Below are 27,408 nucleotides of genomic sequence, written 5' to 3'. Positions count from 1 at the left end.
AGAAGTTGATTGTGATCTGCCCTAAAATGACGAAGACGTGAACAGAATTACCCTTTATCATAAGAATGGTTGTGGGTGCAAGAAAAACTGCATTAAACAGTTTACTATTTCTGACATTTTTGATCACATATTGAATATTAGGGAAATGGAAAAGCAAGATAAAGAACTGTATATAATGGCAACTGTAGTAAACAGCCCTCAGAATGAATTGACAAAGCGCGGGAAGAAACGTCAGAAAGGTCACCGTTACTTTTCATAAGTTGGGAAACCAGTGTGTAGGACTGTGTTTATGTTGGCCTTTGATATCAAGCGGAGCGCTCTTCAAAATATCCTAACACATGTTGATCAGCATGGTGTGGTTCAAAGAATTCACGGCAACAAAGGGAAAAAACCTGTCAAATCTTTTGAGTTTGAAGATATTAAACATGCGGTGACATATGTTTCCCAAACTGCTGAAGACATAGGTATACCACAACCGGCTGCACCACGTGGATCAGACAACATACCACCAGTTTACTTACCAAGTGCTACTACAAAACTTGATATTCACAAGAAATACGAAACATCGTGCCTTGAATCTGAACCAACAAAAAGGGCTGTTCATTATAAAACTTTCTGCAACATCTGGAAGCAATGTTTACCACACATCAAAATTGCATCTCCACGCGACGACGTTTGTGCAACTTGTGAAAAATTAAGGAAAGTTGTGATGGATTCCAGAACCGAGGATTAAAAATTGCAGGGCACCGCAAATCTTAGAGAGCACATTGTCAACGCACAAAAAGAAAGAGAAGTCTACAACAAATGCATTGCAAATGCTAAAGGTCTGTTTGAGACAGGGGACATGCGACATTCTCATATTACCTTTGATTTCAGCCAGAATTTATCGCTACCACACCATTCAAGACAGATGGGGCCAACTTATTTTATGACATTGCGCAAAGTGCAATTGTTTGGTGTACGCAATGACGGAACATCAACACAATACAACTTCCTTGTAGACGAGAATGAGACTATTGGCCCTGATGGTACTCAAACTCACGGACCTAACGCTGTTATCAGTATGGTGGACTGGGTGATAGAAAGGGACCATGCGGAGGGACCAACAATTTCACTACATGCCGATAATTGCCCAGGTATGTTCGTCATAAAGTGCCTTATAAATTTATTGAAATTATTTACTTAATTATTTATAGCAAAATAACGTTTTCAAATAATTCATCACTCATTGCGTTATACGTTGAACGTGCATGCATGCACGTGTGCATAAATTGTAAAAAAAACTGTTTTGCTACAAATTAGTTCAATACTTAAATGTACTTTGGTGATTATATGAATAACTTTTAATAGCACTTTCTATCGATTCGTACACATAATGTTAATTATATGATCAATGCTGTTCATAGTCAGTTATCAAAGACATAAACGTCAACCGATATTATATCACAAACTTTGTTCTTAAATTCAATTAGCATAAAATATTCTGAAACATAAATCTTCAACATGAAAAAATTGTTGTCTGCTGAAAATGTCGTCTGCTTTAATCCACTTTGCTTCAAAGTTGTAAGAAGCATTGTCAGTGACAAGCGTCTTGGAACCTGATGAAATTGCCTATCATCTGATTCAAAAATATGTTTTTAAAGGCTGTTAAATTTTTTCCTGCAGATGGCGCAGGGTTAATAATAATAAAAGTCGGCAACCTTATCACACGTTTTCACACAATGATATTCATAATATTATCATAATAATAACAAATATTGATGATTTTAATGTGAATTTGCAGGATTTAATTACCAAATCTAATTAAACTTAACATAGTACAGCAACTATCTTAATGTTTTTTAATGTATTTATTTATATTTCAGGACAGAATAAAAACTACTATATGCTGGGATATCTAATGTGGCGTGTTCTGTCTGGACGTCAGGAGAAGATAGAGTATATGATGCAGATACCTGGTCACGCTCGCTGCCATGTTGATGCTGGCTTTGCCCGCATAAAACAACTTTACCGCAGGACAGACACGGATGCGCTTGGCCAACTTACGGAAGTTGTAACTCAATCATCATCTACAAGCCAGTGTATCCGTTACCCTACATGGACATGGCGAGACTGGAAAGGATTTCTGAAAACGCACTTCAAACCGCTCCAAGGCATCAGGTAATTGTAGAGTAAAAAGTACAGTTTTGCGTTTTTGTCAGCTTAAGTAAAGTGTAAAATATACTTGAACATAACTATGAAGTGCATACATTACAGTCAAACTTATATATAAAGATCAACCGGGTATGGTCTGTGGTCTTTATTGACGGGTGGTCTTTATTTACAGGTTAAACACACTGCACTTTGAATGTGATAATTTGAAACAAAACATGTGGTCATGTGGTTCCTATTCAGAGGTAGTAACTAACATATGTTTGACTATACATGTTAAGTATAACATTTTATCATCTTGATTGAACAAATTTAATCCTTAAAGTGCTTCTATAGTTATCATTATAATACAAATTTTCATAATGACATTAACATGTATATTTTACCCCTTTCAGAAAGTATCAATATTTTCGTATGAGCCGAGATCATCCTGGAATGGTGGTGGTTAAAGAGAGCTGCGATAAAGCCGAGGAGACGTTCTCCATCATGAAATCAAACAACTTTCAGTTTGAACGGGGACACTTGCCACAAGTACTGCAACCAGGTGGAATGTCTGCTGCACGACGCAGATATCTTTACAGCACAGTTCGGCCCTATGTGCGACCTATATTTCAAGATGAAACATGTCCAGGAGAGCCTTAGACAAGTTTTAATTAGAACACTTATGTTACCATGGCAACGGATAGAAAAGACATTATCTGACTCCTGTTATGATGATTTTTTATGTTATTATCTAATGGTTTCTGTAAACAAGTATAATGAATATATTACAAACTACATGTATACCTAGTTGTACTTGTTTCAATTGCTTATAAGTTTCATATGAGGTATATTGAAAGATTTATTTCTACATGATTATGTACATGACAGTGCCTTATCGCGAAAGGCTGTATCTCGGGTAACTTTTGAGATAATTTCAAAATTTCTTTTGCATTCTACAGGAAAATGATGATACTTGAATAATTGCTCAAAACCTCAAATTCGATATTTTGGTCATAATTGCAGGTTTTTCTGGAGAACGGCTCATATGAATTCTTCGTGCATTATTGTATAATAATGCACGTTTTTCGTTCAAATGCTTTGTAATTAATCACTCAGGCCTATCGGCCGTCGTGATTATATTACTACGCATTTGAACTCAAACCGTGCATTATTCTACAACAATGCACTCAGAATTGATATCTATTTCCTAAGTAGAGGATAGTTATAGTATATCCATATTTTATTTTAAGATCTAGCTGCTATTTTGTTAAGCTAATTGAAATAATTCTAGAAGTTTTTCCAAAGACCTTTTATATTGAGTTTAATTAACCACACTGGCTAACAAATTAAAAACATTTTGCACAGAACCATCTAAGGTTCATTCAGTTAAGGTTTTTATTTAACATCATTAACCCCTATGTACTGGGTAAATTAAACCTAGCCTCCTATTTTTGCTATTTTGCCATATTGCAAGTTCTTTACGGATCCTATTTTTCACTATTTCATTATATGATTTAGGATGAATGCTGATTTGTATTTCTTGCTCTGGCAGCCATTTTGTTAAACAGACTGGAACAGTTTAACCTGTTTTTTTTCCAGGTAAACATGCTCTTGTTAATTTCTTTATTATTTCATTAAAATCTTATAACTCAGCAATGAAAAAAGATGGTGTTTAAAGATAATTATATACTTATTTTTCATTACAGGCAGCATGATCTTGTTAAGCAGACCAGGAAGACATTGCTTATTTTGTAGAGGAACACCTGAGGTTTAACAAAATCTTAAAGGGTTGACAAGAAGATGTCTTTAAAAAGTTTTTGTTTGTTTTATCTCGTGGACAAACTGTTTAGCAAACAAAAAAAAAACAAAAAAAGAACTAAAAATAAATAAAATTTTTGAGGATGATCGCCCAAGGACAGTTTCTGTAAAGCTTCATTACAATTGGCAACTAAACTAAGGAAAGGCTGTTTAGAATAACAAGAGCTACAATTGTTTTTATTATTTCTTAAGTCAAACACATTGGAGGAAGAATATTGTAGTAAAGAATATTCCTAGAAAGCATTATTTTCTTAAAGAAACAATAATTGTAATTATATTTTCATATTTGACCTTGTCAGTCAAAGTTGTTTAATATCAAGCTAACACTTAAATTATTCAATAAGTTGGTGTTGTCATAAGTGTTGTTTTGTCCTCAAATTGAACCAAATCTGTCCATCATAATAAATAATAATTAACAACAAAAGTTTGACCTTGACATCAAGGTAACATCAAGGCCAATGTCATATTTAAAATATTCAACAACCCAGATTTGTCATAATGTTTTTTTATCCAATTATAAATAAAAAAGTAAATTAATAGCAAGTCTTGATATCTATGCTGTATTCAATAATTTGACATTGATAGTGAAGGTCATTTAAAGGTCAATGTCAAGTTTAATTAAGTCTTCTTTATTGTCTTGTCCAAAAGATTTTTGTGCATAGACAATCACTCCATTACTTACAAAGTTATAGCAAGTTGTAGCCAAAAATGTGAAATTACAATAATTTGATCTTCAAACTCAAGATCATTTATCATCCAAAGTCTAAATGATTTTGTTTTCTTTAACACATTGTCTTAAAGGTAGTTAAACTCAAGTATGACAACAATCAAAAAAGGTTGTAGCCATTTATAACAATATATCAAGGAAAATTAAAAAGAAATGACCTTCAATGTCAAGATCATTGATGGGTAAAAGTCTTAATCAATTAAATCCGCTTGAATGTCTCCTTCAAAGGATGTTCATGTCAAATATGAAGACAATTCATACATAAATCTTAAAGTTATAGCCAATTATAACAAAAATCAAACAAAATTCTATCAATAATATAAAGGTTCAGGTCATTTATGAACTTATGAGAAATCTATGAGAAATGTTCAAGGTCATTTTTGTCTCCTTAAATTCTTATGTAAAAGGTTCCTATGTTAAAGTAAAAAGAAATTAAATAAAATGTATGACCAATGCTAAAGCTGATACTGCAACAGCAACATGCATAGGCATGGGAACAACAATGACTGTAGCAACACCTTGAATTTTTTCTTCCATAAAAATGAGCTCAAATTTGTTTCTGTCTAACAGAATTACAATGCAAAAGACAATACCGCACCTTAGGAATCAGAAATGAAGGAACATATCATGAGGAAGACCAGAAAAAGATTCACTTTATAAATTTAATTTCTTGTTTTATAAAATGATGATAGTTCTCATCATTCATTCTACTATTTAACAAATAAAGCTAACTAAGGTAATGAAAGGGTTAATTTTGTCTGATTGTCTGAACATTTGAATTATAATATTACTGCCAAATTTGTATCACAGGCTGCTAGTAGAGCGTTGGGTGTTTTAATAGCAAAATTTAAGCTTTTAGGTGGCATGCCTCATCATGTATACAAAAAGCTTTATGACTCAATGGTGTGGCCAGTAATAGCATATGGTGCTGCCATTTGGGAGACCATGAAATTCTCTTGTATAGAAGCTGTGGAAAATCGCGCTATGAGATTTTTTTAGGTACAGGAAAATATACTCCAAGCTCTGCTGTAGCCGGTGATATGGGTTGGGATCCAGTTTATGTTAACCCTTTCCCCCATGAGCATATTGTGAAAAATGGCCATTTTCACTGAAAAGCCTCCTGTTACAAGTTCAAACTGCTATGAAACTATGAAAAATGCTTCAATACTAATCAAACTTGGCACAAATGTTGACTGGACCATTGCCTTTGTAACGACATGCTCAGTCTTAAATTTCCTGTTACCATGGCAACGAGGGGACATCTCAAAATTGCCAAAAATCACTATTTTGCCTCGATTTTTTCCATCAAAATTTATTTCAAAGTGCTGCAACTTCTCAAGAGATTGAGATAGAGTCAAAGGCTTTTCAGCGTTGGTTACAAGTTACATTATGATCGACCTGGGGTCATTTTTAGCCTCTCACAAGTCCAAAATTTTCTTGGCGATGAGGGTGACTCCGCCCCCCTTCAAACCCCCCAAACAGAAGAGAGGGCACATCCCCCTTCTGGCAACCCCCTGATGTATCTTTTGGATGGGGGGCGGCGCCGAAAAAGTGCTCATTTTTTTAGCAACATTTCTCAAACGAGAACATGTGTTTGGGACCCAAATAGGACATTTTTTTTCACTATTTGAGGCCTAAAAAAGGGGGGGAGGGTCGAAAATGCGTTGTTTTGCGTATATATGAGGTAAAAGGTTAAACAATTGAAATGTGATGGTAACTTTTGGAGTAAATTGTCAAATATGGATCAAAACAGATTAAATTTCAAGATATCAAAATACTGTTATAACCTTGCAAGTAGAAATTGTAGCAACTGGCATTTTAGGATTAAAAACCTCTTTATAAAATTTGGTTGTGTAGATTTTAGTGACTGTACATAACCACAGAATAAAAATGTTATTGTTGATACAATTGTGAAGAATGCAATGGATGTATTGATAGATGAATGGATAAGATCAGTTCACTGTATATTTAGTAAATCTGGTGATGGTAGAAACAAGTTAAGGTTATATCAGAAATTTAAGTTTGATTTTGAACAGGAGCATTATGTCAATAAAATTATGTCTTATCGCAATAGATCAGCATTGGCTAAATTTAGATGTGGTGTTGCACCAATCAGATTGGAGATTGGCAGATACGAAAGATTAAATGTTAACAATAGAGTATGTCCTATTTGTAATAATGGCATAGAAGATGAGATGCACATATTTTTGCATTGCCCCCAGTACACTGATATTCGCAATAAATTATTTGAAAATGCCGCTGAAAATTGTACTTTGTTTAATTCTTATAATGATATTGCCAAGCTTTGCTTCCTCTTGTCAAATGATGATACAATGTATTGTCAAATATACTGCAAAATCCTGCTACGAAATACTTAATGTTAGAAGAGATTTTTGTACCAATAAATATATATTTTAATTGCTTCATTTTAGATGGAGGGTGAAAATACACATTATTAATTTCAAAATTTGAAGTTGATGATGTGTGTGTCTCACCTCCTGCCTAAAATGAACATTTTAAATAACAAAATAACTTTTATTGTATAAATGTTATAAATGTATCTTTAAACCAACTAGAACATTTTATCTTCCTGTTTTGATAATCACCACTTACCAGTCCATTCATGGTCTGACCATGAGTGATTTATGATTTTGTAAGACATTTTTTATTATGCTCAATAGTGCCACATTTACTAAACTCAGTATTTTAATACTGAATACCTTATGGCAGATTTTAAGTTGAGGTCAGTGGTTGTTACCAAACTTTTAGATTGTATAAAGATAAAATATAATAAGTATGTATAAATGATTTTAGTACATTTATAAGGAGACAACCATTTAGGGTTTAGTGAAGTAATGAGATTTCATTCTTCCATTTTAATATTAACAACCCTAATGTAATTACTCATACAGTTATGTTGCAGATATAAATATTAGTACATTTTAATTATATTAAGTATAACATTCAATGCTTGGAATATGCTGTTTTACTTATATATGTCTTAGAGATGTTATGATGTGTTTATATTAACATGTAAATGGGTATAATTATCTAAATAACGGAGTTAAATCTACAGTAGATATTATAGATCTCTGTAATGTGGACTGTGGAGTTGCCCCTCTTATAAACTAGAACAGTCTGTTATAATTCTTAAAAGAATGGCTGTACAATTTACTGTATGTATGTTGTTTTAATTGTATATGTATGTATAGATCAGACTATATAATAAAGAATAAATATACTGATTGCTTTGGAAATAATGAAAGTGCAGTAGAAATCGGGTTTATATGGTTAAAGATTATCATGGACAATTTAGTTTAATAATATTTTATTGTATATTTTGTATATGATTAATTTACACAATCTAACATCAGTATCTTAAGCATGAATATCATGTACATACAAAAGGGTTGGACCAAAAGTTATACCAACATTATCTAGGGTCCTCCCCTGAAGGTCTATCTTGTTGGCTTAATGGTAACATAGTAAGTAAATGTGGTTTTTAGAAATTTTGAGATATTTATTTATATGATAAGCGATATTAAGTTCATGTATTTTAACTGGTAGAAAAGAATCGCTTAACCTAAAAAGCAAAGAAAATTACAAAATGACTTAATGAGGTAAAATGGAAAAAAAAATATATGCCATTAACAATTTGCCACTATAATAAACTCACCAAACCTTGATTTGCAGCAGTATTTTAATAAACTTAATATGAAAATAAATATAGTATATGTGTAAACAAAATTAGGTAAATCTTCTACTACTTTTGATGAAATTATGCACTTCTTGAAATAGTCTTATGTTTTCGGCTTCTGCAAGTCCATCAATACCGTGTAATAATTTCTGAATACTGAGAGGATGAAATGAACTGGTATTCAAAAAAAGTATACGTCTTTGCATAGTATATAATTTACATCGTAAAAAATAGTGCTCCGCATTTTCGATGTCTGCGCCGCATTGGCATAATGGACTTGAAACTAAATGGTTAATAAAAAGATCATTATTTAAGTTGCTACAATTGTTTCTAATTCGAGTATGATGGACATTTAAGAAACGATCTCTATATAAGAAAAAAGATGGAACTACTGGAGGTTTATATAACTATTTAATCTTGTTTTTAAATGAAGCTAGCGACTGTGATTCGCGAATGTTTGTCGGAAGATAATTCCATAATTGAATAGCTGATGGAATAACTGATTTTGAGTAAATTTCGGTACGTCTGGCTAAAGTAATATAGTCACTATTATTCCTTAACGAATAATGGTTTTTTAACGCCATCTCGACAGATGGTGGAAAAAGTTGCATAGGATATTGTGGTAATGAATTATATTTTCCTTTATACATTAAAACTAGTTTTTGAATTTGTCGTCTGTCTGAAAGTGAAACCCATCCTATCTCCTTAACCCATTGCTTCATGAGCATTTTGTGAAAAATGGCTGTTTTCATTGAAAAGTCTCCCGTTACAAGTTCAAATTGCTATAATACTATAAAAACTGTTTCAACACTAATCAAACTTGGCACAAATGTTGACTGGACAATTGCCCTTGCAACAACATGCTCAGGCTTAAATTTTCTGTTACCATGGCAACGAGGGGACATCTCAAAATTGCCAAAAATCACTATTTTGCGTTGATTTTTTCCATCAAAATTGATTTCAAAGTGCTGCACTTTCTCAATGGATTGAGATAGAGTCAAATGCTTTTTAGCGTTGGTTACACGTTACCTTATGATCAATCTGGGGTCATTTACAGCCTCTCACAAGTCCAAAATTTTTCTTGGCGATGAGGGGGACTCCGCCCCCCTTCAAACCCCCCTTCTGGCAACCCCCTGATGTATCTTTTGGTTGGGGGGCCGCGCCGAAAAAGAGGTCACTTTTTTAACAACATTTCTCAAACAAAAACAAGTGTTTGGGGCCTAAATAAGGCATTTTTTCATCATTTGAGACAACAAAAAAGGGGGGGGGGGTGAAAAAGGCGTTAAAAGGCGTGTATATGAAGTAATGGGTTAAGTAAATATTGAATTGATACGGATCTAGTTAAACCAGTTACCACGCGAGCTGCTGGACGTACTGAATTTTTTCTAACGTTTCTTTTTCAAGCTGTGTACAATTATCCTATACTAAAGAAGCATATTCTAAATGTGGATGTAAATAAGATATGTAAATGTTATTTAGAGTATTTCTTTTTACCTTGAATTTTAGCATTTTCATCGAACCCAGAATTTTTGCAGCCTTGGATACTATAATAGATATATGTTCATGCCATGACCCATCTTGACTGAATGTTACCCCTAAATGCTTATGGTGGTTTACATAGTTACTTAAGCTGTGTATTATTGAAAAAAAGGTTCGGTTTATTTCGATTACAAAATGAAAAGAACATGACCTCAGTTTTTGCTGGATTGAAATTAACAAGCCATTGTTTAGACCATGATGTAATTGTGATAAGGTCTTTAATAAGAATTTCTTCCATATACGAGATATCTTTAGATGAGACTGCCAACGACCTGTCGTTGGCAAAAAGTCTAGTTACACTTAGAAGGGATTCGACAATGTCATAAAGAGTGATTAAAAATAAAAGAGGACCAAGGACGGATCTCTGGGGGGCTCCTCCAAGTAATGTTGTAGTATTAGAGAAAGAGGAAGACACAAAAACTTTCTGAGACCTATTATAAAGATAGTTGTTTAACCATGAGATCAATTTTCCTAGAATTCCATACTGTTTTAATTTGAAGATAAGACCTTTATGCCAAACTCGATCAAACGCTTTTGAAATATCGCAAAATATAATACATGTTGATTCTTTGTTGTCAAAAGCTTTACAAATTTGATTATAAATATCAATAAGCTGGTAAACAGTTAAGTGACCTGGCAAAAATCCAGATTGATTTTGAAATAGTAATGAGTTAATATGAAAATAGTTATACATATGTTTAAATATAATACGTTCCATCACTTTTCCAACACAGCTTATCAAAGAAATCGGTCTATAGTTTGATGGTTCGTCCTTATTCCCTTTTTTAAAAAGTGGCATTACATGAGCTAGTTTTATGGACAATTTAAAGCCTTTTGTTGTTTTTTATGGTTTTTTATACAAACTAACTAACCAAAACGCTTTGTGTTTTTGAAGATGAAGTTGCTTTCAGTGATGAAGCTGGATAAATATTTATCTTTTAACACAAACTATTTCTCCACATTCCTTTTAACTGTAAGCACATACAATAAAACAAAGCCTTTGCATCAATTTAGGGGATACCAAACATACTTATTGTTTCCTGGCTCATCACTTATATCTTCAGCGAAGACTATGATGTAGAAACATTTATTATTATCACTAATTGCTCAAATATTCAGGTAAGACTATGGTGTAGAAACATTTATCATCACTAATTGCTCAAATATTCAGCTAAGACTATAATGTAGAAACATTTATTATCACTAATTGCTCATTTTTTTTAGCTAAGACTATGATGTAGAAACATTTATTATCACTTATTGCTCATATCTTAAGCTAAGACTATGATGTAGAAACATTTATTATCACTAATTGCTCATTTTTTTCAGCTAAGACTATGATGTAGAAACATTTATTATCACTTATTGCTCATATCTTCAGCTAAGACTATGATGTAGAAACATTTATTATCACTAATTGCCCTTACCTTCAGCTAAGACTAAGATGTAGAAACATCCATTATCACTAATTGCTCATTTCTTCAGCTAAGACTAAGTATAGAAACATTAATTATCACTAATTGCTCATACCTTTAGCTAAGACTATGATGTAGAAACATTTATTATCACTAATTGCTCATATCTTCAACTAAGACTAAGATGTAGAAACATTAATTATCAGTAATTGCTCATACCTTCAGCTAAGACTATGATGTAGAAACATTTATTATCACTAATTGCTCATATCTTCAACTAATACTAAGATGTAGAAACATTAATTATCACTAATTGCTTATTTCTTCAGCTAAGACTAAGATATAGAAACATTAATTATCACTAAATGCTCATACCTTCAGCTAGGACTAAGATGTAGAAACATAAATTATCACTAATTGCTCATACCTTCAGTTAGGACTAAGATGTAGAAACATTCATTATCACAAATTGCTCATACCTTCAGCTAAGACTACCTTCAGCTAAGACTAAGATGTAGAAACATTCATTATCAAAAATTGCTCATACCTTCAGCTAAGACTAAGATGTAGAAACATTAATTATCACTAATTGCTCATTTCTTCAGCTAAGACTAAGATGAAGAAACATTCATTATCACTAATTGCTCATTTCTTCAGCTAAGACTAAGATGTAGAAACATTCATTATCACAAATTGCTCATACCTTCAGCTTAGACTACCTTCAGCTAAGACTAAGATGTAGAAACATTAATTATCACTAATTGCTCATACCTTCAGCTAAGACTATGATGTAGAAACATTAATTATCACTTATTGCTCATTTCTTCAGCTAAGACTAAGATGTAGAAACATTCATTATCACTAATTGCTCATACCTTCAGCTAAGACTAAGATGTAGAATTATTTATTATCACTAATTGCTCATACCTTCAGCTAAGACTAAGATGTAGAAACATTAATTATCACTAATTGCTCATTTCTTCAGCTAAGACTAAGATGTAGAAACATTCATTATCACAAATTGCTCATACCTTCAGCTAAGACTACCTTCAGCTAAGACTAAGATGTAGAAACATTAATTATCACTAATTGCTCATACCTTCAGCTAAGACTAAGATGTAGAAATATTAATTATCACTAATTGCTCATTTCTTCAGCTAAGACTAAGATGTAGAAACATTAATTATCACTAATTGCTCAAATCTTCAGCTAGACTATGATGTAGAAACATCTATTATCACTAATTGCTCATATCTTCAGCTAAGACTATGATGTATATAGAAACATTTATTATCACTAATTGCTCATATCTTCAGCTAAGACTATGATGTATATAGAAACATTAATTATCACAAATTCCTCATACCTTCAGCTAAGACTAAGATGTAGAATTATTTATAATCACTAATTGCTCATATCTTCAGCTAAGACTAAGATGTAGAAACATTAATTATCACTAATTGCTCATTTCTTCAGCTAAGACTAAGATGTAGAAACATTCATTATCACAAATTGCTCATACCTTTAGCTAAGACTAAGATGTAGAAACATTTATTATCACTTAACTATGTACAAAATGATTGTTGACTATCTCCGTAACTTCTGCAGTGAAGTTAAACTGTAGTAACAATAAAATCACATCCTTTCAGTTTCTAATGTGGTATGAGGCCACACACAAAATTTTTTGAGCTACAATTTGTTATGGGTAAAAACAAGTGTCCCAAATATTCAGTCTAACATTAATTAATGTCAGAGTGCATTATCTGCATTAGGACAAGAATAATGCTTTTACCCTTCCCTTATTGTAATAGTCTGGTAGTTACTGTCATCATCCTATAAATATCTTTCTCTTTATGACAGTTACAAAATTATTTTGAAATAAAATGTTTGGTTGTTGGCTTTTTATTTTAGTGTTCTTTTTCAAAATAAATGTATCTGCAAAACAATCTTAACATTAAATCTTCACTCCCCAAGATATTTTTTCAAACATGCCAAAAGATATAGAGTTTAAGAAATATATTTCAAATATATTTCATGTTTTGCAAGTTTACAGTAAAATAAGAATTAAGTTTGAAAAATTTAATAGTTTCATAGCAAATTGTTGAATCTGTAGGCATAATTGTTTAAGAAATACCTACCTACACAGGTTCCAGTTTGCTCCATATATGGTGATACACATTTACATTTGTGGTTAGTTGATGAGGAACCATCAGGTGAACACCCACTATTCCCTATAGAACATGTATCTGGCACAGTATTTGGATCTGGACATTCATCACCTAAATTTTTCTCTGTTTTTTAAAAAAAATGTTATATCAAGGAATTACAAGCATGAATACTGGCCACTAAATTTTATTGGAATTAAGTATAACTTAAAGACAGACAAAGTGGACTATTAAACTATTGTGGGTTCTGTGGTATCCTACTTTTTGAACAATAAAAATAGAAAAGAAAACACTTGTTGAAAATCAGCATGGTAACATGATAACTCAAAGGGATTAAAAACAACACTTTTTTAACTTTACAAAGGGCCTGAACTAAACAAATCACAACTATATTTTGAAAGGTATACCTAACTATAAGATAATTCATTATAATGTAATATATTTGTACAGCACATCCAAAAATTGATATCTATATAATACTTTACAATAACTTAAATATTTAATAAGCAAACAAAGGTCAACTTCTGATTGGATTATAAAAGCACTTGGTAAGCCTCATTTCTTAAAGATCCTGTATGTTTTTTTATTGATATTGTTACTGTGTGTATACCACACTTGCAAAAATTTATATATGAATATAATTATTCAAATAAAACAATTTTCAAACATCGAAGAATATGTAAAATGAGTACTGCAAATATTTGTGCACATTATATTTAATCAATAAATTACATGCATTCATTTCTTATTGGAAAATTTGACTTAGAATTTATAGAAAATAAATTTCTAATTACCTCTCTTTATTTACATGAAATGTTTAATTGGCTAATATCTTTATAAACAAGCAATTATCATAGTATTGCAAGCAATCCATAAGTCCCCTACCGGTTAGAACCCCATCAACAGTCTGAAGGGCCATTGGCCATTCACTAATGTTTCAATTTTTCTCTATTTTGAGTAAATTTGTAGGAAAAGTTCTTTAAAAGTGATCACAGGAAACAGTTTTTATGAACAGACAGACAGACGGACTGAAGGACACTCTAAAGTTAATATTTGAAACATCCCTGTTACCAAAATATAACATTTTTAAAAGCAAAATTCTTTAAGAGGAGATAACTCTTGAATTCATAAAAATTTTCAGCTCTTTTTGACTAATCACAAATATTGTTATATTTGCCATGTTTTAAGCGTATTTGTTGCCAAGGCAACCAATATTTTTTTCAAAATAGGAAGAAAAGATAAGACATGCATAATCTCCAGACTGCCATCTACCCATATGTCAAGTTTCATAAAAATATTTCCAGTACTTTTTGAGTTATCACTGGATTCAGTTTATGTGTAAAATTTGCCATATTTTCAGTCTATGTGTTGCCATGGCAGCCATAATTTTCAACATAGGACAAAAAGAAAAAAACGTGCATAATCTCCAGACTGCCATCTATTCATATTTCAAGTTTCATAAAAATATTCCCAGTACTTTTTCCGTTATCACTGGATCCAGTTTATGTGTAAATTTTGCCATATTTTCAGCCTATTTGTTGCCATTGCAACCAGAATTTTCAACATAGGAAGAAAAGAAAAAGACGTGCATAATCTCCATACTGCCATCTATCCATATATCAAGTTTCATAAAAATATTTTCATTACTTTTCAAGTTATCGCAGGATCCAGTTTTGTAAACGGACGGACGGACAGACAGACAGACGGACAGACAGACATACAGACGGACAGACAGACAAACGGGCAGACGGACGGAGGGTAAACCTAAAGTCCCCTCCGGTAAACCGGTAGAGGACTAATAATGTTTATTTGAACTTACAATATTGACAAATCTTTATTTGAGGATCATATTTATGAAATAAAACCATAAAAAAAATATGTTACAGGATCTTTAATTTAATTAACATTCCAGCCAGGTTTTTAAGTAAGTTGGACTTTGTAATTGTAATATATGGATCTGTATGGAAGGATGGCAGTTACTTGAAAGGATGCCTTGATGTCTACCTCATTGTTATATTAGCCACATAAATCAATTCAAGTCTAAATAACTCCACTGTATCTCATAATTGTATGATCAAGAAGTTAAACTTACAATAACTATGCAATAGTATATAAAAATTATGCAATAGTATATAAAAATTATTGTCTGTTGTAAAGAGTCAAACATAATCTGATAAGGATGATGTGATATCTGAAATGTGTAAACAATTTTCAAATCCTTCATTCATTCAACTGATTGCTTAATGACTAGTTGTCAACATTATACAACTGTAACATTTTGTTGGAATATACATACTCAACTGACACGTTCCTCCATCTATAACACCATTGTCATCATAATGTGTATTTTTGCATGAACATTTTGCTGGGGTTCCAACACACTCAGCATTTTGATCATAACAAGATACTTCATTTGAACAGCCTGTTCCAAGATCTATAAAACAAGAAATGTTAGTGAAACATGTTTGTTCCGCGTAAGTTAAGTTAAAGAATCATACATGTTACCTTCCACCCTCACAAAAGTAAAGGGGCACTGTGACCATTTCATTTGGACTAAAATCAAAAGAGGTCATTTACTTGGAATGTACAACACCCCATTATTAAAGTCTCACAAATTGAAAAGTGATTCAAATAGCAGTAGCTTCAGTTTTCTTCAAGAGTTTTTATATCCACAAGTTAATATCAGTCGTTTACTAGTGATGACCAACCTTAGATCATCAAATTAGATCCATAATTAAAAGCATTTTTTTCAAAATATTGGTCAGACAAGCTTTTTGTGGATAAGATCACAAAAGCCTTGAACTTTGCTCAACTGACTTCAACAGCAGCAGCCTTAACCACTTGGCTATGGAGGCCATTTGGTGTTGTATGATATCAATTCATTATTCACTTCAGTCAGACATTATGAGCTGGTATATCAAAAAAAAACACATTGACATTTAGGTCTGTAGGCATTACAACTGCTTGCAGGTTGGCTTTAACCATTAACGATAGAGATAACATTCATATATGCCACAAATAAAATATTCATTTCCTTTCAATATTATTATCTGACTTTCAGGAAACTTTACTCTGTCAAAGAAAGAATAACTAAGGGATCATCAGCAAAATATTATGAATTTCATTCATTTTAACTTAAGTTACTTATGCTTTGTGAAGAAATGTTCTACAGATAAGAATTGTATATTGTATTTTAACATACCAGCATTACAAACATTCCCATTTACTGTATATCCTGTTGAGCATGAACATTTCTTGTCTGCATCACACTCTAGATAATTACCATCAGTACAGTCACTGATATCAGCACAAGTTTCACCATATGCTGCTGCTGTACATAAGTGGGGAAGGCAATTGAAGATTATCTAAAGAAGAAACAAAATACAAATGAAATATATGAAAATAAGTATCTTTAAACAAGAGGGCTCTAGATTGCTTATTTGAGATACCCGTGCATTCCTAATAAAAAAGGCTTGAGTTGTACAAGTTTATGTGCCTCCAAAATTACAAAACAAAATGACAATAGAGGATTGATAATAGCAATAAAGAGAATGCTTCATTCCAAATAATCTTATAAGGGAACATATTTAGATCCAATCAATTGCGCAATATTATTCTTAACTTAGCGTAGATGTTTAAAATCGTTTTGACCTACAATTGCAACTGTTGGTAAAAAAATGTGATTTTTATTAAAATCGTCTTGAATATTTATTTTCATTGTCAATTGTATTGTGTGTCCGTCGGGAATACCATGGTTGCCGACGTGAATCCGAAAATCGATTGTCATTTAAAGTGAATAAGAGTGTCCGCCCGTTTGGTTTGCTGGTGTAAGTATAACAGTATGGGAATACTCTAGTAGTTTGCCGCCATCTCGCCGAAATTGAACAGTAAAATTAATAGTCATTTCAGCTCAAATCTCGCTATTTCCAGCTGACAAATCGCAAATTCAACTTTGGTGGAAAGCTTAAGGGGCTTGACAATGTTTACAAGGATATGTAGAAGACTAGTATTTTACCGACTTTAAGTCTAGTTTAATCGAATAAAGATGGATATTTAAACTTAAACACGGCATATCTGACCTGCCCTGTTAGTGCCATAGAACCTAACATTGTGAAATGGTAAGTCGATTTTTGTGTCTGCTGGTATAAGTGTGTTCGTTGGCCACTGGTAAAACTGTATTTGTCGGGAATACGCGAAAATCAATATGTAAATGGTCATTTAAGCGCTGAACTCGCAATTTCCCTCTGGCTCATATGAGCATTTAGCTAAATAAAACAGAGCCCCATAGTTGTGGCATGCCTGGGATGTCAAAACTTGCGTCCGTTAGTAAAATTGTGACCGTCAATAATACTCCGAATGCCGGCATAAAGCCAAATATTGAACTGGAAATAGTCATTTTAGATCAAATCTTAAAATTTCCGACGGGCTCAAAGCTAAATTCCGCTGGATAGCATGCCTTGAAAATTTGACCGAGTATCTTCTGCTACTAAAGTGTCCACTTGGAACACACTGGAATTTTGTTAAAAAGATCCCTCGGAAGAATAAATTATAGACTCGGTTTGATTGATTGGGTGGTTCAGTACTCCTTCTTGAATACTGAATCACTGATTTTGGATATGTTGCCTGCTTTTTGAATTTGTCTTTTGCTGACGTCCTGTCTGTGACATATTCTGATCCCCTTTAAAGTTTCCATTTTATTTCGTTCCGCCGATTGTTTTCACGTTTAGGGCACACACATTCTTTTACTTGGGGACCATACACCGCTTTTCATGGAACGCCACGACCGTGTCAAATTGAAGGTTTAATGCTAACAGTCGTATGAACACATCTGGATGTTTCTAGATTAAAACAATCAATAGTTTTATGTTTAAATGTTGAACTCTTCTCAGGCTAATGCTAGGGGGCGTGGACGGTAGTTTGTACTTGACAGTACCGTCAAAGATTGGCTCAATTAAACCAAGCCTGCAACAGTTTTCAATTTTGTCGTGGTTTTTTTTGCGATCTTTAGGGATTTTATATTTGTCTATTTGATGGAGTCTGTACATTTATGAAAAAATGCAACATTGATCACACCATCTAGCACCGGCTTGAGTGGTACTCAAATTTTCAACACTTTAAGTGCCGGAACCAAATATTTCGAAGGATTAAAAAAAGATAAAACAAAACTGAAGGGCAGAACTGGGCAAGTTGTCGCTACACGGCACTCGACACCTTGTTTAGCCTAAAAATAGTACGGCTAATTGTCTTTTAAGTTTTAATCTCCGAATTTCTGGCTGGTTTATGTGCACCCCGTGCTAAATGCAGAAGATAAAATTAGGTGTTATTCTTTGAGGTTCGAACTTGTTTCTACTTGTATAAGTGTTTTCTTCAAAAATACTCTCGTTTCTGATGTAAAGCCGAACATCTAACTAGAAAATGTTATTTTTGGTGAAATCCCAGAAACTCGGCTTGCCGGACCCAAAATAGTTGCCTAATGTAGATTTGACTGTTTGACCGCTATTATTGGTGTGTCAGTCAGGATATACTGGTATATTGACGATGTTAAGTTGAAAATAGAACAGTAAAAATTCCTTGTAGTTCAAAATCCGAATTTCTTGTTGGCTCCGCCAGCTCTATGATTATTATCGCAGATTCCATATGATGGCATGCTTATATGTTTTGACTGTGTGACGCTTGTTAAATTTTCTGTCAGAATAGTCTTGTATGTTACTGACGTTAAGCTGAAAATCAAAACTTAATTGATATTTAATGTCAAACATCGCAGATTATGATTTATATATAAATACAATTGGTCCAAGTACAATTATAAATGTTTAAGACATATTTTGATTAAAGAACTGTTACTTATTGGGGTTTATATACAGCATTTATCTATAAACTGCATAATATCTAACAGGTAAACGCTTTATTGAAGTTACCTATTTAAAACTTCTAAAAAATACCAACCAGGAAACAACAAAGAGTTGAATGATAAAAATAATAATAATATAAAGTCAAACGTATCGATATGATGATTTAGAATGAATTTCTGAATTTTAATAAAGTGATACATTTCTAACACTGTGATAACTTTTTGAAGATATTTTATTTTAAATAAGTTATTTTCGTAGATAAAAATTTCATGATAACTTTCCAAAAGAATATATCCATCCATAATGATATTCAGCAGTTATTTGATATTTATAAACATTTGTTTATTAAACCTTAAATAAATTTCATAAGGAAGTAAAAGTCAGCGCATCTGTCAACATAATTATCAACGTTATTATTTCATTAAAAATTGAAAGTCTTCTCATCGATGGAAATAAGGATATACTTAAAATAAGACATATGAAATTGCAAACAGATGTATGAAACTCGCTTTTTTCGTTTTACATATAAACATACCATGTAAAGTTTAATACCAATAGCTTTATGCATATTATTATTTCCATAATAATGCTAATCAAAGCTTTCTCGTTTGATTGAATTAAGGTTAATCTTTGCGATGTAAATTTAAAGTGAATTTAGTCTGTAATGAAATGTGTACAATACATAATTACAATGATATTTAGTACCAAAAAACAATTATATATGGGTGTTGTTGACTAGTTTAATTTTATACATGATCCGATAGCACATCTCTTTATGTGGCAAATTATAAAATTGTTCTAGAATATTATGTTTTTATTTATCGTATAAATGTTTAGACTTTATCACTGAGAACTTAAAGATATTTTTTTTCTAAATTCAAACAATATTTTATAATAATATCTAATTGATACTGTTTCTATTGTTTATCAACATTTGAAAATGTGCTTATAATAAATCAACTCACAATATATGCTGAGTTATTTGCATTGCGCAATTCATTTGGGACCAATACTAAGGTTGCCAAACATTTACATTTTATAATTTAAAAAAACTTAAATGATGTATTGGAAACAAAACACAGGGTATCTCAAAAGCTTTGCTATGAAAACTACAAGAAGGGCAAAACCCCAACCATGAAATTGGTATTTAGCACAAACTCCCTTTCTTCCTTAAAGTATTGTGTAAAGTCGCCAGCTTATAAACAGGTCATGGTTAAGGTTTAAAAGTAAGGTAAACCTGCTCAACAATAAAGATAATATTTACAGTATTAAAACAACGTATACAAATAAATTTACAAGTGCACGAAATAACCGGTAAAATAGTTTTGTGACGTACATAAAGGAAAAACCTTAAATATGACAATAAAACGATACCCATTGATTCACATGACATGTATGTACTGCTAAAACTGGGAACAGTATTCTATATACATATACTGTACATGTTTGCTTCAATAGTAACAAACTGTTAAAGTTTAAATTTGAAATGAAGTCAACTCAGAGCTTAGCCATATGAAGTAAACAAAAACATTAGCATATCCACAACTACAAACGAAGTGAATTTTTCCCAGGAGATAAACATTAATTATACAAATGTTCTCTTTAGGATTGGATGTTATAATAACTCTTAAAAGCGGTTGTTAACTTGTAGTAAATTTTTTCATCGGCTACAAGGCAGGATCTTTATAAGAACAGAAAAGTCCCTAAAAGGCACCCAAAAATGCAAAATTGAATTTTTTATGCAGGTTTAATCGAGTCTGTCCATAGACGGAAGAGGTAAGTGCTAGTTACTGTCCAAGCCCTTTAGTACCAGCATGAAATGAAAAAAGAAAAAAAAGTTAAGGTGTAAAAGTTATAGATTTTTTTAATACAGATAACTTTTATTTAATACAGATAAATGTATGTTAAAAGTAAATCTATATTGTCATGGTACTTTATAACCCAACAGGTGCTTAAGTCAGCTATTATTTAAAATGCACATAATTTGTTAATGCTATGTCTATTAAGTTTGTTTATTTTGTAGATATGAAAAATATTATATTACCAGACGCTTCATACGGCTCATTAAATTAATTGATGAATCCTTGAAAAATTACAAATTACATTACCTTATTAAACAGTCAACTTTTCTATTCACGGATAAAGTTTGAAAGTAATTCAAAGTAAATCATTAGTTTTAAGTTCGTTTGTGTTTGTGCTTTTGTTTCCCGATTTGCTTTGATAATCGTTATTAAAATCATTAATCACAGTGCAAATACAATAAGCACAACTCAGGGTTCTTCTATGGATATGCATTTTGGACCATAATCCTTACTTCCTTTTATTTGACTTCTTTGATAGAATAAATCTTTCTTATCATCCAGTATTTAAAATGACACACATTATCGTCCTTTCATATTAAGCCATTGGATGGAAAGATTGTTATTTTTTAAAATGTCATCAAGTACGAAATTTTCTTTCATAAAAATGAAATAATAAAGATAAAGAACCAAAACCACTTGCGTAAGGAAATATCTAACATCTGTTAATGCAACTAAAATACTGTTACAGATGAAAATATTTAACAATTGCAGATGAGTGCAAGCCTATGAATAGCGTAGATGGCACACGTTTTCTGCATTGAGGAATAACACTTAATAATTATAAAAGTAGTTGTTTAACATATGAATATACCAAATTTATGTAAGAAAAGGAAAAAAAGAAAATTTACAAACAAAAAATGCCCTAAACAGCATTTAGTTTGTCGGCTCTTTGTATCATTGCGGTTTATAACTACAAGGCAAAATCTGTATAAAAACAGAGAAATATTCCTAAAAAACCAAAAAGGCAACATTGAAATTTTTATGCAGGCTCGGTTTAATCGAGTCTGTCCATAGACGATAGAGGTAGTTGCTAGTTAACGTCCAAGCCCTTTAATACCAGCATAAATGGCAAAAATAATAAAAAAGTTAAGGTGTAAAAGTTATAAACTTTTATTTAATACGATAAATGAATGTTAAAATTAAATTAAAATTAATAATTTAAGTAGGATGTTATACAAACTGTTTTACAAATTGTAATAAAAAATTTATACTATCTTGTCAGTTATGATTTAAAATGCACAGACCATATTAATACAATGCCTATTACGTGTGTTTATTTAGTAGATTCAATAGCAGACGCTTCATACGACTGAATTAAAGTCGTTAAAAAATTCATTGATGAACCCTTGAAAAATTACATAACGCAAGTCAACTTTTATATTTTCTATTCATGGATAAAGTTTCAAAGTAAATCAAAATTTTCAAATTCGATGTATTTGTTTTCCCGATTTTCACTAGATAATTAATTAATCACAGTGCAAATACATGTATATAAGCATAACTCACAGTACTTCTAGGGATATGCATTTTGGATCATAAGCATTCGTTCATTTTATTTGACTTCTCTGATAGACTATATCATTTTCATCATGTGAGCCATCCTTGGTTCTATTTCTATCTGAATGAATATTTATGTATTTGTCTATGTGCATAATGAGTAATTGTCGAGGAACATAAATATGCCGTTCAACCATAAGATATATGACCGGAAATTAATGTTCATGTCAATATATGGAAAAGACATTTTTCGAGTCGAAAATGTCGAGCAATATTGGAAAAACAATAGAATCTTGAACAATTTTATCGAATGCAAGATGAATGCATAGAAATGTTAAACTTTTTAAAATGGAATTACTCAATATGACGCAATGAAAGTAATAAAGAACCATTTTAAAATATTTTGAATATATTTTGACAAAGGAACGGATACATATTGTACAAATTCAAAACTGCTGCATGTACACTAGAGATTACGAAATAAATAAAATCAAAGTTATACCAAACAATATTTATTTAAAGATATGAAAGTAATACGGAAAAAAAGCGAAATTTACAGCAAAGTACACAAAGCACATTTTTATAAATAATACCTCTATCAGCACATGCACTTGAATCCTGTGGCCACCGATCTGCGATAATGTTTTTGTTTCCTTTATGCGAATTATAAATGATATTTCAAATGATATAAAATGCTTAATTAAGTACGGAAGCTTCCTGGTGCAAATTTATAATATTCTATAAAAAAACTACTTCAAAGGAGATAAAAAAATAACTCCTAAGTAGACTTTATTACTCATACTAAGTACATTATTAACTCTAAAGATAGTTTTATGTAACATTATAAATTTACACCAGACCCTTTGAACCGAAAACTGAAGAATTGTTTTATTCAAGTTATGTCTATATAATCTGCTTTTACGTTTTCAACCCATGTATTTATGCATAAAATGTTGCTTTTTGCTGTATAACATACTTTTGTTTATCATACTGAATTTATTTTGCCTGTTTAAATAATCATAGTAAAATATTCTAAAAAGTTGTCAAACTTAATAATTATGCTCAATTCGGCGACTCGGAAAATAAATGTATCAGTATTTAATGAATATACAGAAAATATAAAATGACGCTTCGTGGTCCGTAAAGAAAATGCTTAATTTAATTTTACTTTGAATTTCAAATGATGTACGATATATATACATTATATATATTTAAGTTTATAATTTGTTAAAAATACATTAACCTTCTCAGCCGAATCGTTTAATGCTTATAATATGCGGAGAATCGTGGCAACAAAAGTGACTCAAAGGTTACGTTCAGTACGTGGCCCTCATAACAAATTTTGAAGAAAACAAATAGACAAAAAAGGAGGGAGGGGGGCATCAGTATAATGTAATATTCCGATAGACTTATAGGCTAGCAGGTATAAGAGAGAAAAATCAGCAATAACATCGTACGATTAACATTTGGTGTTCATGACTAAGCTGATATATAGCTGGTTTCTTGAAGCCTTTTTCACATAAGATTTGTGCTACATTATGACAAATTACATTGAAGAATCAGATTCATTAGATCTATTTAAAAGTAATTTCCAAATTTGGAGACGTCAGATCTGGAAATACATGTAACAATTTTATAGGCCTATATTTATTCGTTCTTTTAGGCAAAACAAGAATGAATCATACGTGTGACGGCAACAACTTTGAGTAATGTGAATCTTCCGATAATGATGAAAGGGACTTTCTCTGCGCGTGCGGATCACTTTAGTTTATTCAATATACTATAAAGGATGAAAAAGAAGATGTTTCTTATCTCTTCCCATCATAATTCTTACTGCAATTGAACAAAAATGTTCTTACAAAACAGCAAGCAAATATGAAATATTATCTTACAGTATTGTTTTGGATAACAAAAAGGCATTATATCAGTCCAATGTCACATTTATGACCGATGCCAATATGACCGGCATAAGGGTCATGCACTCAGACATGTTTTTATATACAATATATTGCTCGATATACGAAGCATATTTTATCTAAACGATGATCAATCCATTTATGTTGTGCTATCAATTCTAATGTCACACTGACACTAAATAATCCAGCCATAAAATGCTACATCACCATGCAACAGATATGGTAAATGCAAACAAATATATCCAATTAATGTACATATGTTTAGTTAATAGACAATTACCCCTCCCAATGAACAAAACAACAACAACAAAGAAAGAAGCAAACAATAAAGCAAACAAAGTGATATTTTGCATACTTATTAATTAGATTCTACACTTTTCCTTATATCAGATATTTCTTTTAAATAATATTATAATTATTACTCACGAAAAGCATATATCCTTTCATCATGCTATCTTACAGATTAATGTATAAGATAGATATCTATAAACATTCATTTATAAACCTTACTAAACTACACAAGGAAGTAAAAATATACCTAAACATTATTCGTTCTTTACATTGCTATGTACATTTAATAAAAACATACCTATACCCATACGAAGCGTGTATAATCATTATACTATTTAACTTGTTTTCCAGCTTCCATGTAATAGAAAGAGCACCGAAACACGAGGCTATCTGATTTGTACGAGGGGGCGTAGCCCCCTAGTATAATTCAGATTGCCGAGTGTTTTGGTGTTCTTTCTCTTTTATGTCATAGTCAAATATAAAAACGCGTTCCATGTTGTCACAATATGAAACCCCGGGAAAAAGTAACCAATGTACGAGCATCTGAATATGATATTTTTGTCGCTTTCCCTTTCTCTTCTGTCACAATAAGTAAACCCCAGCAAAAAAGAGCAAATCAATGGGCATGCTCTGGAGTGCAGGTAACTAATACCTGCACTCCAGTTAACGCACTGTGCATGTATATGATTTATACGATTTAACTCTGACACATTTTCAACAGAAAGGTCCCCAAACTATGATACAATAAAATTATATTTCGTATGTACTGTTCAATAGTACGTGTTTACAAATATTTTTATTTGTATCCACTGAATGTTTATTATTTAATTTCTTATTATCTATCTATTTAAGTGGTTAATCATAGCTTTGGACAGAATAAAATATCTTTGAAAAAAAAGGTTAACAAAAGTTAAACTCATTTCTACATTTTCAAAACATATACATTTAGAGAGACGTAAAACACAATTTTACTACGTGTTTTGTATTTATAAAGGGAGTGACCCAATTTTATGTGATTGCTCAAGCATATGATTGTAGTCAAATTAGATATAATTTTTTTTTTTTTTTTTTTTTTTTTTTTTTTTTTTAAAAGATAAATTTTCTAAGATATTAAAGTGAAATATGCATATTTTCGTATATCTTAAAACATCAAAATCATTTGTATAAACATTTTATTTGCTGATTATTTTTACTGAACCAATAACTGATTATTTATTTAAAAACTATTTTTTAAATTGTGTCACGTGTTAACCGATATATGAGTAACTCATTTATAGGCACATCATGCCTCAGAAATGAATAAAGTTTGACTTCTTTAGAATTTCATAACGTTTTAAATAATGGATTTTAGAGCATGTTAGGTGTTTTTTACCAGTAGAAAATACCGATAAATGTGGTGTAATTTGTCACAGAAATAGCAAAATGTAAACAAAGTAGTATAATTTTCGAATTCCATTCAAAATAGTAAGTCACCATAAGTGTACTTATAGCAAAAAGCAACAAAACAAAAAAATGGAAGGTCATTGGCCAGACAGTTACTCTTTCAAAACTATAAAACATCACCAAATGTAAAAACTTTTGAAAAATAAAAGTTTTTTGGGACATAATGAACCTTTAAGAAAATTCACTGGAACCCACGGTACACATTCCGCATATTCTACAATTAATACTGTTATATGATATGCGATGTTACGCTAGAGCCATCAGGAATCAATAAAGGAGACTAATTTACACACTTATTCTCGCCCATTCTTGACAAACTTTAAAACCTAACGTTAGTCATCAGGCGGTGTCGGGGAGGGCTATTTTTCCCTTGCCTGAGAGCTTCGTTTTTACTTTCACCTTATCGTAAATTTCCACTTCATATAACATCATACTGTTTGTAACTTGCATTTTCTTACATCATACTTATAGTAATAAAAACACAAAACGCCCTTATATGTGAAGTTTTATTTTTTTAGTTTATATATATTTTTTTCTTTTAAACACAGTTTTATAGATATATTTAACCGAGTTTATGCCATATTGACCGCAGGCTATATTCTCTTTTGTAAAGTACTACACAATGACCATTCAATAACGGTCTATTCATAATCGATGTAATTTTATCACCTTTCTAGCGACTGTGTTTCAGTTCAATTTTTGATACTATACAGTACACACGTATTGAGATTTTGTGCTCGATTGTGTGCACATTATACATGTAATACACCCCTGATGAAGACATAATACGCCGAAAGTACTTGGGTATTTATACTTTAGCACTGTATGAACGTTTATTTTCTCCAAATTTATTGGGTTTTTCTTCCACGTTCTTGTATCCTTCTTTGGATCCAGTGTTTTTGAAAGGTATTTTGTAGATGCAAATATTTTTCACAAACCTATATATATATATATATATATATATATATATATATATATATATATATATATATATATATCAGACCATACTTGTGGGGGTTTATATTTAATGTGGGGCATACATAAGGCCTCGCA

General features: G+C 31.5%; 2 protein-coding genes across 2 annotated transcripts in view; one reads left to right on the top strand and one right to left on the bottom strand.

The window, feature by feature from the left end:
• Positions 1-25,120, bottom strand: part of LOC132736895 (tenascin-like) — a gene marked incomplete at its 3' end in the record, with an annotated part of 90,554 nt that extends 65,434 nt beyond the window's left edge. The window contains exons 1-4 of the mRNA XM_060724109.1: positions 25,048-25,120; positions 16,697-16,859; positions 15,791-15,928; positions 13,468-13,620 (exon numbers count right to left, since the gene is read on the bottom strand). Of these exons, the coding sequence (XP_060580092.1) occupies positions 13,468-13,620; positions 15,791-15,928; positions 16,697-16,859; positions 25,048-25,071 (478 nt within the window). The remainder of the gene's footprint in view (positions 1-13,467; positions 13,621-15,790; positions 15,929-16,696; positions 16,860-25,047) is intronic.
• On the top strand, positions 737-2,807 carry LOC132736897 (uncharacterized; the record flags this gene model as incomplete). Its single annotated transcript, XM_060724111.1, has 3 exons — positions 737-1,136; positions 1,866-2,160; positions 2,547-2,807. Coding segments are annotated over 3 exons (942 nt in total), but the record flags the coding sequence as incomplete, so codon positions are not given.
• Positions 25,121-27,408: the final 2,288 nt, after the last annotated feature.

This window comes from Ruditapes philippinarum, unplaced genomic scaffold, assembly GCF_026571515.1.
Source record: "Ruditapes philippinarum isolate M1 unplaced genomic scaffold, ASM2657151v2 ctg2017_1_1_1_1, whole genome shotgun sequence".
In the NCBI taxonomy this organism is placed as follows: Eukaryota; Metazoa; Mollusca; class Bivalvia; order Venerida; family Veneridae; genus Ruditapes; species Ruditapes philippinarum.
The sequence above is the reverse complement of the archived record's forward strand: the minus strand, read 5'-3'. Positions and strand labels throughout refer to the sequence as shown.